The following is a 14,084-nucleotide window of genomic DNA, read 5'->3' as shown; positions in this document are numbered from 1 at the left end:
CTAAGGGAGACATTTGTTCAGTGAGCTTTGCCCCATTTCACGACCTTTCTTGCCACTGTTGTTAAGTGAATTGCTGCATGGGTAAGTTAGTAACCCGGTTGTCCAGTGAACCTGGCTTCCCCATTGACTTGGCTGTCAGGTCGCAAAAGGGGAGCACACATGCCCAGGGGACACAGCAACGGTCATAACTGCGAGTCAGTTGCCAAACGTCTGAATTTTGATCCCGCGACCATGAGAATGCCGCCAAGGTCGTCGCTGTGAAAAACGGTCGAGCTACTTTTTCCAGTGCTTTGAATGGTCCCTAAATGAGCTGACGTAAGCCGAGGACTGCCTGTACAGAAAGAGCCATGGAGAGAGGGGGCAGTCGTAGCTTGTCTTCAGACTCACCTTTGCTGCTCTTCCTCTAAACGGATCAGAGCGTTTTCCAGGTCGTTGCTAGGATCCTCGTCGTGACATAGGTGAGAGTCGGACACGTCTAAGTGGCCCTGCAGGGTTAGGGCGAGAGAGAACAAAATGAAGGAGCAGGTCCCAGCACAGCTGCCAGGGTTCTAAGTATGGCTCAAAGTTCCAATTGATTAAGAGAGTCATGTTGGCACATCTGGGAAAACCCGAATCTGAAAGCTTCCCGGTTTCCCCCCACCCAGTTGAAAATTCATGATCTTGCCCCCACACCCACAAGTCCATCAAACGGTCCAATCTCCCACTGCCACGCTGGCAGCTTCCACCCATCCAGTTCCGGCCAGGTGCAGAGACAAAGGATGACCTTGGCTCTCTAGAAAGAATGTTGTTATGGCTACATAGCATCTAACCCCATACAATCCCCCGCTCCCATTTTCCCACAATAGAAAAGGCATAGTAGAATAATAGCAAGTGTGGCAGGCCAAAGATCCAAAAGAAAAGATGGCTGCAGGCCTGACAGCAAATTTATTTATCTAGACCAGGGGTGCCGAACTCGATTTCATCAAGAGTTGTGTCTGACCTCAGAGGGGGCGGGGGGGGGGGGGGCGTGGCCGGGGTGGGTGTGCCCAACTCAACGTCACTCATGTCGGGGGTGACTGTGGCGGCCCCAGCACTCTGCCAGCAAAAACAGGCTCCCCAAGCTCCGTTTTTGGTTGTGATGGCCTCCTGCAGCCCTCTGCCAGCGAAAACAAAGCTTGGGAAGGTGTACAGACAAAGGATGACCTTGGATTCTAGAAAGGAATTTTATTTTGACATCATCACATTCTACTCCTTACTATTCCCCCTCTCAATTCCCCACTAATGTAACAGCATAGTAGAATAGAATGTTAGTGTGGCAGGCCAAAGATCCCAAAAGGAACTGGCTGCAGGCCCGACACTGAGGGTTTTCTAATCTGGAGGGAGCCACTGTGGTGGAACATCTGCTTAAGCCCAGCTATCTCCCCCTTTAGTGAGAACTCCATGACCAGATCGCTTTTTAGGTTGGGAAAAACTCCCCTCACCCTGAGATCCCAGTTCTCGGAGGAAAAGTGGCATCTTGATGCCACAGATCCAGAAGAGAATCACGGTTTTCATTCCGAGTGTCTTGAGACTTGGGATCTCCCGGGATCCTGTGGGGAAGCTTTAAAAACTCAGTCGGGTACATGAAAACCAGTTTGCAACCATCCTTGGGCTGTCCTGTTGTGGCCCGCCAGTGGCCAGCGGAGCTGGCAGCAGATTCGGACATTGAGGAGGTTGGGGAGGAACCTGGGCCAGTCCTGGAGTCTGGGGAAGGCTCTGTATCGGAGGCAGAGAGGGGACCAGAGGCGTATGCCAGTTATCAGCTGCCTTCAGAGTCAGACATCAGTGAGGCAGAAGAACAGCTGGAGCCTGTTCCCAGTGTGCGCATGCGCAGAGTTGCTAGACAAAGGGAATAGCTAAAGAACAGGGGTCGACTTGGGAGTAAGGCCACAGGTGGGCGATGAATGGCCCCTCCCAGAGGAAATAAAAGAGGAGCAAAAGGGGAGTGGAGTTTGCAGGAGACCATTAGTTCGATTCATTGGTTGGTAACTCTCAGAGACTCCTGGCCAAGTTTTGCAGATATTGGCCTATCACCGTGATGGCGAACCTATGACATGCGTGCCACAGGTGGCATGCGGAGCCATATTTGCCAGCACGGCAGCCCTCGGCTCCGGGGCGCATGTGCGTGCCGGCCAGCTGATTTTCAGCCTTCGGGAGGGCCAGGGGAGGCCATTTTCACACTGCCCAGGCTTCAGGAACGCCTCCAGAGCGCCGGGGAGGGCAAAAACTCCCCACATGTGCAGGTGTGGGGGCACATATGTGCATGCGATAGTGCACGCGCACACAGTTATGGCACACCTTTAGAAAAAGGTTAGCCATCACTGGCCTATCAGCTCTCCAAGCCAGATAAGGTCTGTGACTGTAAATCCTCCCTTGAAAGACTTTGCTGGATGTGAAGGAGGAGAATTCACAGCGAATTAATAAAAGGGGTTTTTGTCGGGACCAGGAGTTGGCTTCAGGCTCTTGGGAAGCCTCGGTCAGAACAACTCCATTCTCACTGCTGCTTCTGAAGGACCCGCGTCCATCGAGAGACCTTGACGCCGTTGGGCTACGAGGTTAACCAGCCCCAAGGCAGAGAAAGTGGGCGAATGAAGGTAGCGACAGGACTTAAAAACTCTGTGAAAAAATGATCTTGACAGAGAGAGATGGAGGGCGGCCTCTACAGTTCACACACAGCCCTGGCGTCCGCATCGAGTTCTGCACACTGGGCAGCTGGTACCAGCTGCAAAAGAATCACAACTCAAGGAGCCACCTGGCCCAGTGGTCTCGCCCGGGCCTGCCACACTGAAGAGAAAAAAAACACCCCTCACTGTCAGCTGCTGATGCTCCAGCTCTGTGGATTTCTCCAGTAGCTGCTGCTCTTGTTCCCCACACTTCTTCTTGTACTGCAAAACCTAGAAGGGAAGGAAAAGAAAATTGTGCCGAGCTGTTCTGACCCAGCTCCCCAAATATGACAAACCCTCATTCAAGAATTCCTTTATTAGGAGAGCCGGCAGCACTGGCAAACAGTCTCTCTTTCACTGGAGGCTAAGAAGTCTGTCCGTCCAGGAGATGAATAGTTGCCCGCCCCCTGCCTTTTATCCCGAGCTAGGGTGGGGCTTCGCTAGCAGCAGTGGCTCTTCCGTCCCAAGGACCGGTCCATAGATTTCCACTGCTCTCCTCTCCTCTGCCTTTTATCCCCAGAGCTAGGGTGGGACTTCGCTAGCAGCAGTGGCTCTTCCGTCCCAAGGACCGGCCCATAGATTTCCACTGCTCTCCTCTCCTCTGCCTTTTATCCCCAGAGCTAGGGTGGGGCTTTGCTGGCAGCGGTGGCTCTTCCGTCCCGAGGACCGGCCCATAGATTTCCACTGCTCTCCTCTACTCTGCCTTTTATCCCCAGAGCTAGGGTGGGGCTTCGCTAGCAGCAGTGGCTCTTCCGTCCCAAGGACCGGCCCATAGATTTCCACTGCTCTCCTCTCCTCTGCCTTTTATCCCCAGAGCTAGGGTGGGGCTTTGCTGGCAGCGGTGGCTCTTCCGTCCCAAGGACTGGCCCATAGATTTCCACTGCTCTCCTCTCCTCTGCCTTTTATCCCCAGAGCTAGGGTGGGGCTTCACTAGCAGCAGTGGCTCTTCCGTCCCAAGAACCGGCCCATAGATTTCCACTGCTCCCTCTTCTCAGCCTTTTATCCCGACCTAGGGTGGGACTTTGCTAGCAGCAGTGGCTCTTCCGCCCCAAGGACCGGCCCATAGATTTCCACTGCTCTCCTCTCCTCTGCCTTCTGCGCATCCGTGCATCAGGCACTGGACCCTGCTGTTCCTCCTCTTCCTCATCAGCCAACTCCGGACCTGGGGGCTGTTGACTCTCCATCTGAGGGCTGACAGACGGTCCAGGCTCCACCTCTGTCTCTTTCTCTCCTCCAGCTCCACTCCCTCTCCCCCACGGAGCTCTCAGGTTGCCTTGATGCTGACCCTGACTCCCATGCCTTCCTCTCTGATTTGGCTGCTGGAGTGGCTGGTGGTCGACAGGCCACAACACAAGGAGACACAACTGCAGTCCTTGGCCCAACGAGCAGGTGGAGGACCACTTTCACCTTGGCTACTGCTGGCTTCCAAGACAGGGCTGATCTTCTTGAAGGAAAAGCTAGCTCGGCCTTGCAATGCCAGCGTTAACTTCACCCCGGCGGAAGGGCATAGTGGCTTCAATTTAAGGGGGGTCCCCTTTAATTCCTCCACCTAAAGAAGCCTGGGGAATTATGATAGGAGAGCTGGAATTCCTGCAGAAACATGGACTTTCTAAGTGTTACTTACTTAGACCTAAACCAAGACTTAAGCATTAAGTACCATAAGCCGAGAGGGAAAATCCTTGAAGCTTTACTCTGGGATCTAACTCAGGTGAACTGTAACCTTAAACAGGACTGAAAGGAGGATGCAGAGGCAGGGAAGCGCCTTGCAATCAAAGGGGACACACACACACACACACACATCAATGAGCCTGGAGCACCTGGAGGCACGCAGGAGGCTTTCCCGGCAGCTGCCCAACCCACCTTGGCTTGCAACTTCTGCACCAGCTGCGCCTGCCGCTGCTGTCCCTCCTGGTAGGCCTGCAGTTTGCGTTTGTAGGACGCCTGGTCCTCCTCCAACCGCCGGCGCAGCTCGATGTTCTGCTTGGCCAGGCTCCTGTTCTCCAGGCTCTCCTGCTCTCCGGTCTCCAGTTGCAGCGCATCCTCCAGCTGAGGCAAAGACAACCAGCTGCCACATACCCGGGATTGCCTTCACGTTGCGCACATCGGCTTCCCACACACACACACAACAGCGGCCGCTCTGGGAGCTGAGTTTCGACTGGACTGAGAGAAGGAGCAGCCCGAGAGTGAGGACTGGAGCTCACTGTCCAACCCTTCTCCCAAGAGAGGAGTATTGGGGGGGGGGGGGACTCAACTACCTGTCTTTCGGTCGAATCGCCACAATCCTCCTCTCCTCCCCTGGTTAGTTCCGTGTGTTGGGTCAGCCCACCCCTAAGTCACCATTCAGCTCAGAAAACAAGAAGCGCATCGGGTCGAAATGCTGCTTCTACGAGCTGCCTGCCCCACACCCTTCTTTGAGCCACCTGGCGGAGGGACCCAAAGAGAGACGCAAAGAAGGGAAGTGTGGGGAGGCTTATTGAGGCAACCAGCAGATCAGGTGAAGGAAGAACAGTTGCAGCCTCCCCAAGGTCGCAAAAGATAGGTGTCCCCTTTCGCAGCCTTCGGATGAGCCCAAGCCCATGGGGTAACCAGATTCACTTAACAACCGTGTTACCCACTTATCGACCGCGGCCATTCACTGAAACCCAGTGGCGGGAAAGGTCGTGAAACGGGGCCAGACTCACTTAACAAATGCCTCCCTTAGCAACAGAAACTTGGGGCTCAATTGCGGTCGTAGGTTCGAGGACTGCCTGTACCCGGCTCCTTTGGGATGAGGGTCCCTCTGGCGTCGGCTGGGCTGCCCCTTTCTCTCCTTCCTCTCCCCACAGGACCCCCGCCACCCCTCCAGGACCCTCCCTGCCCCCTCCCATCCAGGACCCTTCCTCCCCCCTCAGCAGCTCCCCAGGACTCTCCCTTCTCCCCCAGGACCCTCCCCCCAGGATCTTCCTCCCCCCACAAGCACCATCACAAGATCCCCCTCCCCCCAAGGACCCTCCTCCCCCCCTTAGCAACCTTCCCAAGACCCTCTCTCCCTCCCAGAACCCCCAAGGACCCTCTTCCCTCCCTCAGCACCCCCCCCCAGGGCTGTCCCTCCTGTCCAGGACTTTCCTCCCCCTCCCCTCAGGACCCCCTCCCTCCCAGAGCCCCCCCCACTCAGCAACTCCCCCAGGACCCTTCCCCCCCAGTAACCTCCTCCCCCCCTCAGAACCCGCCACAGGACCCTATCTCCCCCCCCCCAGGACCTTACCCCCCCAGCACCACCACAGGACCATGCCCCCCCCAGGACCCTCCTTCCCATTCAGCAACCCCCCAGGGCTGTCCCTCCCGTCCAGGACTTTCCTCCCCCTCCCCTCAGGACCCCCTCCCTCCCAGACCCCCCCCCACTCAGCAACTCCCCCAGGACCCTTCCCCCCCAGTAACCTCCTCCCCCCCTCAGAACCCGCCCCAGGACCCTATCTCCCCCCCCAGGACCTTACCCCCCCCAGCACCACCACAGGACCATGCCCCCCCCAGGACCCTCCTTCCCATTCAGCAACCCCCCAGGGCTGTCCCTCCCGTCCAGGACTTTCCTCCCCCTCCCCTCAGGACCCCCTCCCTCCCAGACCCCCCCCACTCAGCAACTCCCCCAGGACCCTCCTCCCCCCAGTAACCTCCCCCCCTCCCCCCCAAGACCCTCTTTCTCTCCCCCTCCTCCCCCAGGACCCCCCACCCAAAAGACCCCCCCCCCTACCCTCTCGCTGAGCGCGTTGTACTTGATGGCCAACTCATCGCGCTCGGCTCGGCTCTGGGCCAGCAGGTCCTCCACGCGGGACAGTTCCTGCTGCAGGAGCCGGTTCTCCTCCTGCACGGACAGAAGGGACGACATCTCTCGCTCGGCCCCGGGGAAGAAGAGGGGGCGGCGGCGGCTGCAGCGGGAGAAGCGCGCGGCTCACCCAAGTCAGCTCGGGCTGCAAGACAGGCCCCCCCACTCCAGTCGAGCGCTCGACTACAACTCCCAGCACCCCTTGCGCGAGGGGGGCTCCCTCCGGAGGGTCGCCGCTTTCTTCCCGCCCGGCGAAGTCGACTAAGGGCCGCGGGCCGCCGCAGAGGCCTTTTCCCGTCGACGCCGCGCTGCGACTCCGTCCTCTCTTACCCGGGACTCAGAGCCGGAGGACGCCGGGGAGGAAAGGGCACGAGGCCCGCCGCCTGAAGGGCCTTTCCGCCCCCCTTCGCCTCACAGCGCCGGTTGCTATGGCGACAGCCAAGGAAGCGGCGCGCCTGCGCGTTCCCCCCCACGGGCCGGCCGTCTGGCTACGGGGGCCGTCCGAGGCCATTCCGGCTCACCCGCGACGGTCAATTCAAAAGAACTGCGAGGCTGGCTGGCGAAGAAAGTTTTTTTATTATTATTATTCGGGACACACGGAGTGCAAGAGAGCAAAGACGCCGTCGGGCGTCAACGGGAGTCCCGCGGAGAGAAAACGACACGGTCAAGCCCCTCGGGGCGGAGTCCCTTCCAAAAGGCAGCTACCTTGAAGGCGTCCCAAAGGCCACTTCCCAACACTTTGGGTGCTGACCCTAACTAAGCCAACATTGTTGGCTTATCCTGTGTCCTGGAGGAGTGGGCACAACCATTTCCCCCCACCCCTCCCAAAGTATATTGCTCCTCTTGGAAAGAGGCAGAAGAGCAGGCGAGATGATCTCAGCTTACACACACAAACACTACATACACACACACACACACAAACACTACACACACACCGCAGGTGATGGCAGAGGAAGAGAGAGCAAGGTGATGTTTGCGGGGTTTTGCCCTCCCTCTGCCTCACCACGAGGTCCAAAGCCAAAGTCAAACCCATCCAAGGCAGAGGATCTGTTTGCAAGAGCCAGGGGGCGCGGCCCATCATCTCCCCGGTCTTCTAAGCCTTCTAGCCTTCCTTCCTCCTTGGTCTTTGAGCCTTCTCCCCTCGGCTTCAGAACTGGACCCAATCGGAGTTCTGCTGAGGCTGAGAGCCGGACCTACGAGGAGACAAAAACACCCAAGCTTCCTTAGAAAGCACGAAGCAGAGTCTGCAAAACCTCGTTTGTTTACCCGACTGTGAATTCCTTTCATTCACAGCCGGCAAGGCTTGGCAAACAGTCTTTCAGAGGAATGTTTATCAACACGAACTTTATCTCGTTTGGCAAGCTGCCAGATAACTAGGATGTCAACGCCTAAGGCGTTTCCATGACTACTATCACCTTGAGAAGGTGAGGGAAATTCCATGCATAGTTTTGGCCAGAGTAAGTCTCAGATTTCTGTACTGGGATATGAATGACCATGTCTAGAACCCTGCTTAAACGTCCCGCTGGAGAATGTGATTGATGACCTCAGCAAGAGGAGAGGGGGCACAGGGGTAAAGGTCAGACGCCATTAAATGTGATTTAGTTTCAGCTACACAGAAGTCCGTGCTAAGATGTTAGTCCTAATAAACCAATGGTCTGTCTTTGAATTTCGTCCCTGGGCTCGTAAATTAATTAGGGCAACTCTTGGAACCTTCACATAGTTTCCAAATGCAGGCCAAGGCAAAATGTGGCACAGAGTCTCTTAAAGTCGCAAACAGAACCTTCCTCTCTTGAAATGACCGAAGGAACAAATTGTTTCCTGCAAAAGCCCCTTCCCCTTTCGCTCTTTTGTTTCCTATGGGAGGGGCCAATCACTCCAAGGCTTTGCTTCTAAGTCGGCCCTGTTTTCTTAGTTGTTTTTGTCTTCTGGCAGTTCTTCGCACACTGGGAAAAGGCTCCAGCTATTCCTCTGCCTCACTGCTGTCTAGCTCCCTCTCTGCTGCCGATGAAGAGCCCTCGTTCGAGCTTTCCTCAAGCCCCAGGACTGGCCCATGTTCCTCCCCAACCTCCTGCCGGACTCTGCTGCCAGCTCTGCTGGCTGCCGGCGGGCCACAAAATTGGCCCTGGGGGAGAAGACGCTGTGAGAAATGGCTCCACCTGGGACAAGTGGGGAAGTCCCTGTTTTTCTACTTGCATTTTTAATGTACTTTCAAACTGTTAGGTTGGCAGAAGCTGGGACAAGTAACGGGAGCTCACTCCGTTACGCGGCGCTAGGGATTCGAACCACCAAACTGTCAACCTTGCTGATCGACAACCTCAGCATCTCAGTCACTGAGCCACCGCGTCCCTAATCTAAGCTATATAACAACAAAAAAGAGAGAAAAATGCTAATTTTTTTCCTGGTGCAGGACTTCCGAGACAATTCCCCACTGTATGGACACAACAGTTCTTCTGTCCTTTGGGAGAGAGAGAATGTGCTGGGGCAGGACATATCCTCCCAAAACATGACAAAGGGGGCATCTCGTTCTCACCCAGAAGCTGTGGTGAAATCTCCCCAAATGTCTGCAGAAGCTTCTCTTGAAGAACTTGGTGGCTGTGAGGGCCGAGACTCGGCAGCATCTGTTGGCAAACAAAGGGGAGAAGAAAGAGGTTAGCTTTGTCTTTCCCGTTTCCAGAAGCTGCTGGGTGAAAGGGCTTTTGTCTGAGCTGGCAAAGAGAAGCCTGTTACTTAGCATGCATCCGTGTTCTTTTTAATGACCCTTATATAACGGATACCTCTACTAAGGGAAAGCTAGATCAGGGGTCCCCAAACGTTTAGACCTCAGGGACCACTAAATTCGAAATTTTAAATCCCACGGACCACTAATATGATCTGCCTAATGATCGGCTGGGTGGCCGTGGCTAGGTGGTCATGTGACGGAGTGGGCATGGCCAGCTTATGTCACATCGAGGAGTGCCTCACCAGCCTCTACTAGCCTCTCACCTCCCAGCCACTCCTTGCCTGCCTGCCCGCCCGGGCTCCTTAGGACCCCAACAGGAAGCAGTGGCTAGAGCTAAGCAGCCACCATGAGAAAGAGTTGGCAAAACAGCTCAGTTCAAATTGGATCTGGCCGAGAAGGAGGCTCAATAGAAGCACCTCCCTGAGGACTAGGAGCATAGGTTTTCCAAGCAGAGGGAAGACCTGCGGGAGTGGAAGGCCAGGTTATCGGTGATTGGAGGCTCAGTAGGCTGAGATGGTCAGCCAGTTCTAGACCATGATGCACTTTCACTGGAACGAGGCCCTCCGGCTCTTCACCACCAGCGGCGCTTCCCTCCAGCCTTCGTCCAAAGCCCCGCACCAGGAGGCTGAAGCAGACCCCCAATATGGAATTTCTACCACCTTTCGACCCGCACAAAAAGACCCCGAAGGGGGAGACTCTCTGCAGCAACACAAGCGTTCATTGCACGTATCCATCCCAGGGGCCGTAGCTTGAGGACCCCTGATTTGGTGCAATATAAAAAATGCAAATAATTTTTCTGCGGACCCCCAAAGATTTTCTCATGGACCACCAGTTGATTACCGCTGAGCTAGATGACGGGCAAAAAATGAGGTGGGTGGTCCTCAGAAAAGGGTATAAAAGGCCCTGGCTGATCCCATCTACCACCAGACAACTCAAGAAGTCTCAAAGGCAGGAGCTCCCTTTTCCAGTTTGGTACCAAAGTGAACCCCCCCACCCCCTTCGAGGAGCCACACAGACCTGTTTCGACAGCATCTTCCGAGATTCCCAGAAGAGGCAAGGGAAGCTGCTCTCCCGGTGTGAGGAGGAAGGGGGTCTTTCCCCCCGGAGGCGGGGGGAGAAGGCGGGGCCCCACGTAGTCAGCAGTTCGTGGCTTACTTCCCAAGGAGCCGTCCTTTTTTTTCATGTTCTGGGGAGGAAGACCAAAGAGCTTTCAGGCGGTTTTGGAAGCCTCCCACTTGAGGATAGAAATTAGCCTGAGGAGGAGGGCTTTGCCCTCGCTTCTTTCTCAAACGTCGGGCTTCAGGTTCTGCTTCCCTTTCTACGACTCGAACATGGCAGAAACCACCCACCGAGCTGGCAGAGGGCCAACTGCACGGCCGAGCCTTGTAAGCGCACCTGAGTGCATCTTGTTCTGACCGAGGCTTCCCGAGAGCATGAAGCAAACTCCTGGTCCCCACAAAAACCCCTTTTATTAATTTGCTGTGAACTCTGCTCATTCACATCCAGCTAAGTCTTTCAAGGGAGGATTTATGGTCACAGACCTTCTCTGGCTTGGAGAGCTGCTAGGCCGATATCTGCAGAACTTGGCAAGGAGTCTCAGAGAGTGAACTAATTGTCTCCTGCAAACTCCACTCCCCTTTTGCTCCTCTTTTATGTCCTCTGGAAGAGGCCATTCATTGTCCACCTGTGGCCTTATTCCCAAGTCGACCCCTGTTCTTTAACTGTTCCCTTTGTCTGGCAACTCTGTGCATGCGCACACTGGGAACAGGTTCCAGCTGTTCTTCTGCTTCACTGATGTCTGACTCCGAAGACAGCTGATAACTGGCATATGACTCTGCCCCCCCCTCTCTGCCACCGATACAGAGCCCTCATCAGAGCCTTCCCCAGACTCCAGGACTGGCCCATGCTCCTCCCCAAGCCTCCTCACTGTTCTATTCTGCTGTCAGCTCTGCTGGCCCCTGGCGGGCCACAACACGTCTGTCTTGCTTCCACAACCTTGGATAAAAAAAACCCCAAGACCTTTCTCACCCCAATGCTGAGCTTGATGGTCTGCCCTTCCTTGAAGCCCAGGTCAAGTTTGGGCACCTGGGTTGGGTTTTGGGCTTCTTTGGCCAACGCGGTCTGTTGCTTGACCCACCTGCAGAGAGAGAGGGAGAGAGAGAGAGAGAGAGAGAGAGAGAGAGAGAGAGAGAGAGAGAGAGAGAGAGAAAGAAGAAAAAGCGGTGGAGAGTAAAGAAAAGATGTGGGGAGGAAGCCTTTCCCCCTTGGAGAAGCCAGTTACTTAAGACAGACATTTCTTTTCCTGGAAAATAAATCCACATAGCAAAGGTGGCCTCCCATATTTGTATTTCCCTCTAGGGCAGGAAACAAGGGGTGAGACACAACCAGTGATGGAATCTGTGCAGTGGTGGGATTCAAAAACGTTTACTACCAGTTCTGTGGGTGTGGCTTGGTGGGCGTGGCATGGCTTGATGGGCATGGCAGGAGAAGGATACTGTCAAATCTCCATTCCCTCCCCACTCCAGGGGAAGGTTACTGCAAGATTTCCATTTCCTCCAGATCAACCGGGTCAGGAGACAAAGAATAAATGGGGGCGGGGCCAGTCAGAGGTGGTACTTACTGATTCTCTGAACTACTCAAAATTTTCACTACCAGTTCTCCAGAACTGGGCAGGACCTACTGAATACCACCTCTGGCCTCTGGCTACCTTAGCTATTTCCTCTTTATTTTTAATACATTTATTGTCTTACTGTGTTGGTCTTTTATATTTGTTCTATCAGAATGCACCGCCCCGAGTCCCTTCGGGGAGAGGGGGCGGTCTAGAAATCAAATAAATAAATAAATAAATAAATCTCCCAGGGTTGCATGACAGCAGGATGGGCAGCAAATAAATATAATGCATGATATAAACAAAGGTTATCCGTTTTGTTCCCAGATGCCAGATTTTTGCCAGGTTTTGAGTGGCGGGTGCACGTCAAAGAAGGATCAGCTGTGATTGGTCATGGGAGACCGTGCTGCTGATTTCCCTTCCTGGCCTCCAGCAGAGTCCTGGCACCAAGGAAAGGCTGCTCACTTGAAATGATCTTGCAGCGCCACATTGAAGTCAAAAGCATCCCCTCGGTCAACAAAGCCAATTCCGATGAATGCACGGCGCCCTGTAAGGAAAACTAAGCTCAGGAAGGCGGCGGAAGTCGCTGGCTGTAGGTGAGCCCAGCAGGAAGCCTGAAACAAGAGACCTCAGGAAGGCTGAGTCGTACCCAAAGCATTGCACACGCAGCTCCAGTTTGCAGCAGAGCCACCCAAAGGGCCCTTTCTACACAGGCTGCTGACCAAGTGAGAAGCCACAGGCCCACGAGGGAGGGGTGCCGAGAGTTCAACCTCCATCCTCACAGTGCGTATCTGCCAGGATGGGCCGTAGCCACACCCAGGCGCCCATGGAGCTGGTTAATTAGAGAGTTACCGTGGATAGCAAAGAAGATTCGGCGTATCAAACAAGAAGAGGCATTGAGAGAGGAGAGCCAAGCGGAAGTTTAGAGACTCAAGAGGAGCCCAGGTTGGGAAGCAGCCAGACAAATAGAGAAGGGGGAAAGCGGATGGCCCAAGGAAGGGCTGCTCACAGCCTTGCACACCACTTAAGGAAGGAAACAAGAGTGAAGAGTGTGATTCACCAGGTTCACTTAGAATGACTTCTGTCCCTTTTACCCTAGCACCCGGGAAAGTCCCCACCATCAGCACCAAGGACAGGGGTCAGATGCCACAGAGGAGGCTTTCCACGTAAAATTACAATCAGCTTTGCCCCCCAACCCCCCAAAAAACAACTGCATTCCCCTTCCCCCTACCCACCCAGAGGGCTGGATCCAAAGCAGAAGAGTGCTGTGGCCTAGAGGTGGAGCTCTCGCCTCACAATCACGAGGTTGTGAGTTCAATTCTAGGTAGAAGCAGATGTAGGGTCTGCTGCTTGGGCAGGGGGTTGGACTAGATGACCGGCAAGGTCCTTTCCAACTCTGTTAAATCTTACCTGTCGTACCATTCCCATCTTCAACCCGGATGACAAAGTATCGGCTCGAGTCTGTCACGCTTTCCACAGCAATCCCAGGAAACTGGTCCACGGAAGCCTGGGCGAAAAGCTCTCCTAGGGGAGTGGGAGGGAAGGAGTGCCAGGTGGGCAGCCGGTCCGCTGCTGCCTCGGGTTGTTTAACCTGCCCGACCACCGCCCTCCAGGGAGACCCTCAGTCACCCGGGCGGCCCCCTTACCTGAATTCTTGTCCTCCAGCTTAATGAAGGCCACGCTGCCGCGGGCTGTGATACGCAATCGGCCGCTCCAGGCCGGCTGGTCCAGCTGCCACTCCGCGGCACTAGCGGCAAGAGGAAAAGCCCAGCTAGCCCGACCGGCTCCCCCTTATCCGCTTAGGTCTTTAGGAAGTAGGGAGTGGGTGGGAAACGTGTGCGCATGCGCAGAACCCAGCCTCAGCAGCAGGGTTTTCCTCGGCAGCACCGGAGAGCCGGTCAACTCAGCCGGGGATGATGGGAGTTGGGAATCCCGCCCCGCCCCACGAGGGCAAAGCGACACGGGGGACGGGGGAGGCTCACCGATAGCCGCGGTTGGAGGCGCGCGGGGGCACCCGGTAGACGTGGACCTCCGGCTTGACGCACAAGACGGACTCGTACTCTTCGCCTTCCGCCATCTTCGCCCCCTCACCGGAACGCTGGGCTCTTCCGGGCATGCGCAGGAATCTCCTCTCTAGCAACACCTGTCGTCACTTCCTAGCCGCGGGCGGGTGAGAAACGCGAAACCCCGCCCACGCCGTCGAAGGCGCCCTTGTGAAAATAAAGAGGCTCTGGCGACCCCTGGCGGGTGGGAGGAGCAGGAGCCGCTCCCAGAGCA

At 55.5% G+C, this 14,084-nt stretch overlaps 2 protein-coding genes across 3 annotated transcripts in view; both read right to left on the bottom strand.

Moving 5' to 3' along the window:
* CROCC (ciliary rootlet coiled-coil, rootletin) overlaps positions 1-6,875 on the bottom strand; it is a 33,183-nt gene extending 26,308 nt beyond the window's left edge. Inside the window, exons 1-4 of the mRNA XM_081955285.1 lie at positions 6,409-6,875; positions 4,542-4,727; positions 2,829-2,912; positions 388-485 (exon numbers count right to left, since the gene is read on the bottom strand). Of these exons, the coding sequence (XP_081811411.1) occupies positions 388-485; positions 2,829-2,912; positions 4,542-4,727; positions 6,409-6,543 (503 nt within the window). The 5' untranslated portion in view covers positions 6,544-6,875. The remainder of the gene's footprint in view (positions 1-387; positions 486-2,828; positions 2,913-4,541; positions 4,728-6,408) is intronic.
* Positions 6,876-7,037: 162 nt separating this feature from the next.
* NECAP2 (NECAP endocytosis associated 2) lies at positions 7,038-14,057 on the bottom strand. 2 transcript variants are annotated; one of them, XM_081955278.1, is made up of 8 exons: positions 13,790-14,057; positions 13,454-13,554; positions 13,227-13,331; positions 12,273-12,354; positions 11,228-11,336; positions 10,217-10,385; positions 9,011-9,098; positions 7,038-7,673 (listed from the first exon to the last, which is right to left on the bottom strand). In XM_081955278.1, the coding sequence occupies exons 1-8, from the start codon at positions 13,921-13,923 to the stop codon at positions 7,628-7,630; spliced, it is 834 nt and encodes a 277-aa protein (XP_081811404.1). In that variant the 5' UTR covers positions 13,924-14,057; the 3' UTR covers positions 7,038-7,627. The 2 variants fall into 2 exon arrangements, with proteins under 2 accessions (XP_081811404.1, XP_081811403.1); XM_081955277.1 differs by having other exon boundaries at positions 13,218-13,331; positions 13,790-14,053.
* Positions 14,058-14,084: the final 27 nt, after the last annotated feature.

Source organism: Natrix helvetica (genome assembly GCF_964273705.1).
Source record: "Natrix helvetica genome assembly, chromosome: 5".
Taxonomy (NCBI): Eukaryota; Metazoa; Chordata; class Lepidosauria; order Squamata; family Natricidae; genus Natrix; species Natrix helvetica.
Note: the sequence above shows the minus strand (reverse complement) of the source record. Positions and strands in the feature narration are given on the sequence as shown.

Excerpts from the sequence above, each read along its gene's own strand:
- NECAP2 (XM_081955277.1), bottom strand. The coding sequence starts at position 13,923 with ATGCCCGGAAGAGCCCAGCGTTCCGGTGAGGGGGCGAAGATGGCGGAA. Across the intron at positions 10,386-11,227 it reads CCATCAAGCTCAGCATTGGG|AACATGAAAAAAAAGGACGG; the intron begins GTGAGAAAGGTC and ends CTTCCTCCCCAG. Across the intron at positions 9,099-10,216 it reads GGAAGATGCTGTCGAAACAG|ATGCTGCCGAGTCTCGGCCC; the intron begins GTCTGTGTGGCT and ends GTTTGCCAACAG.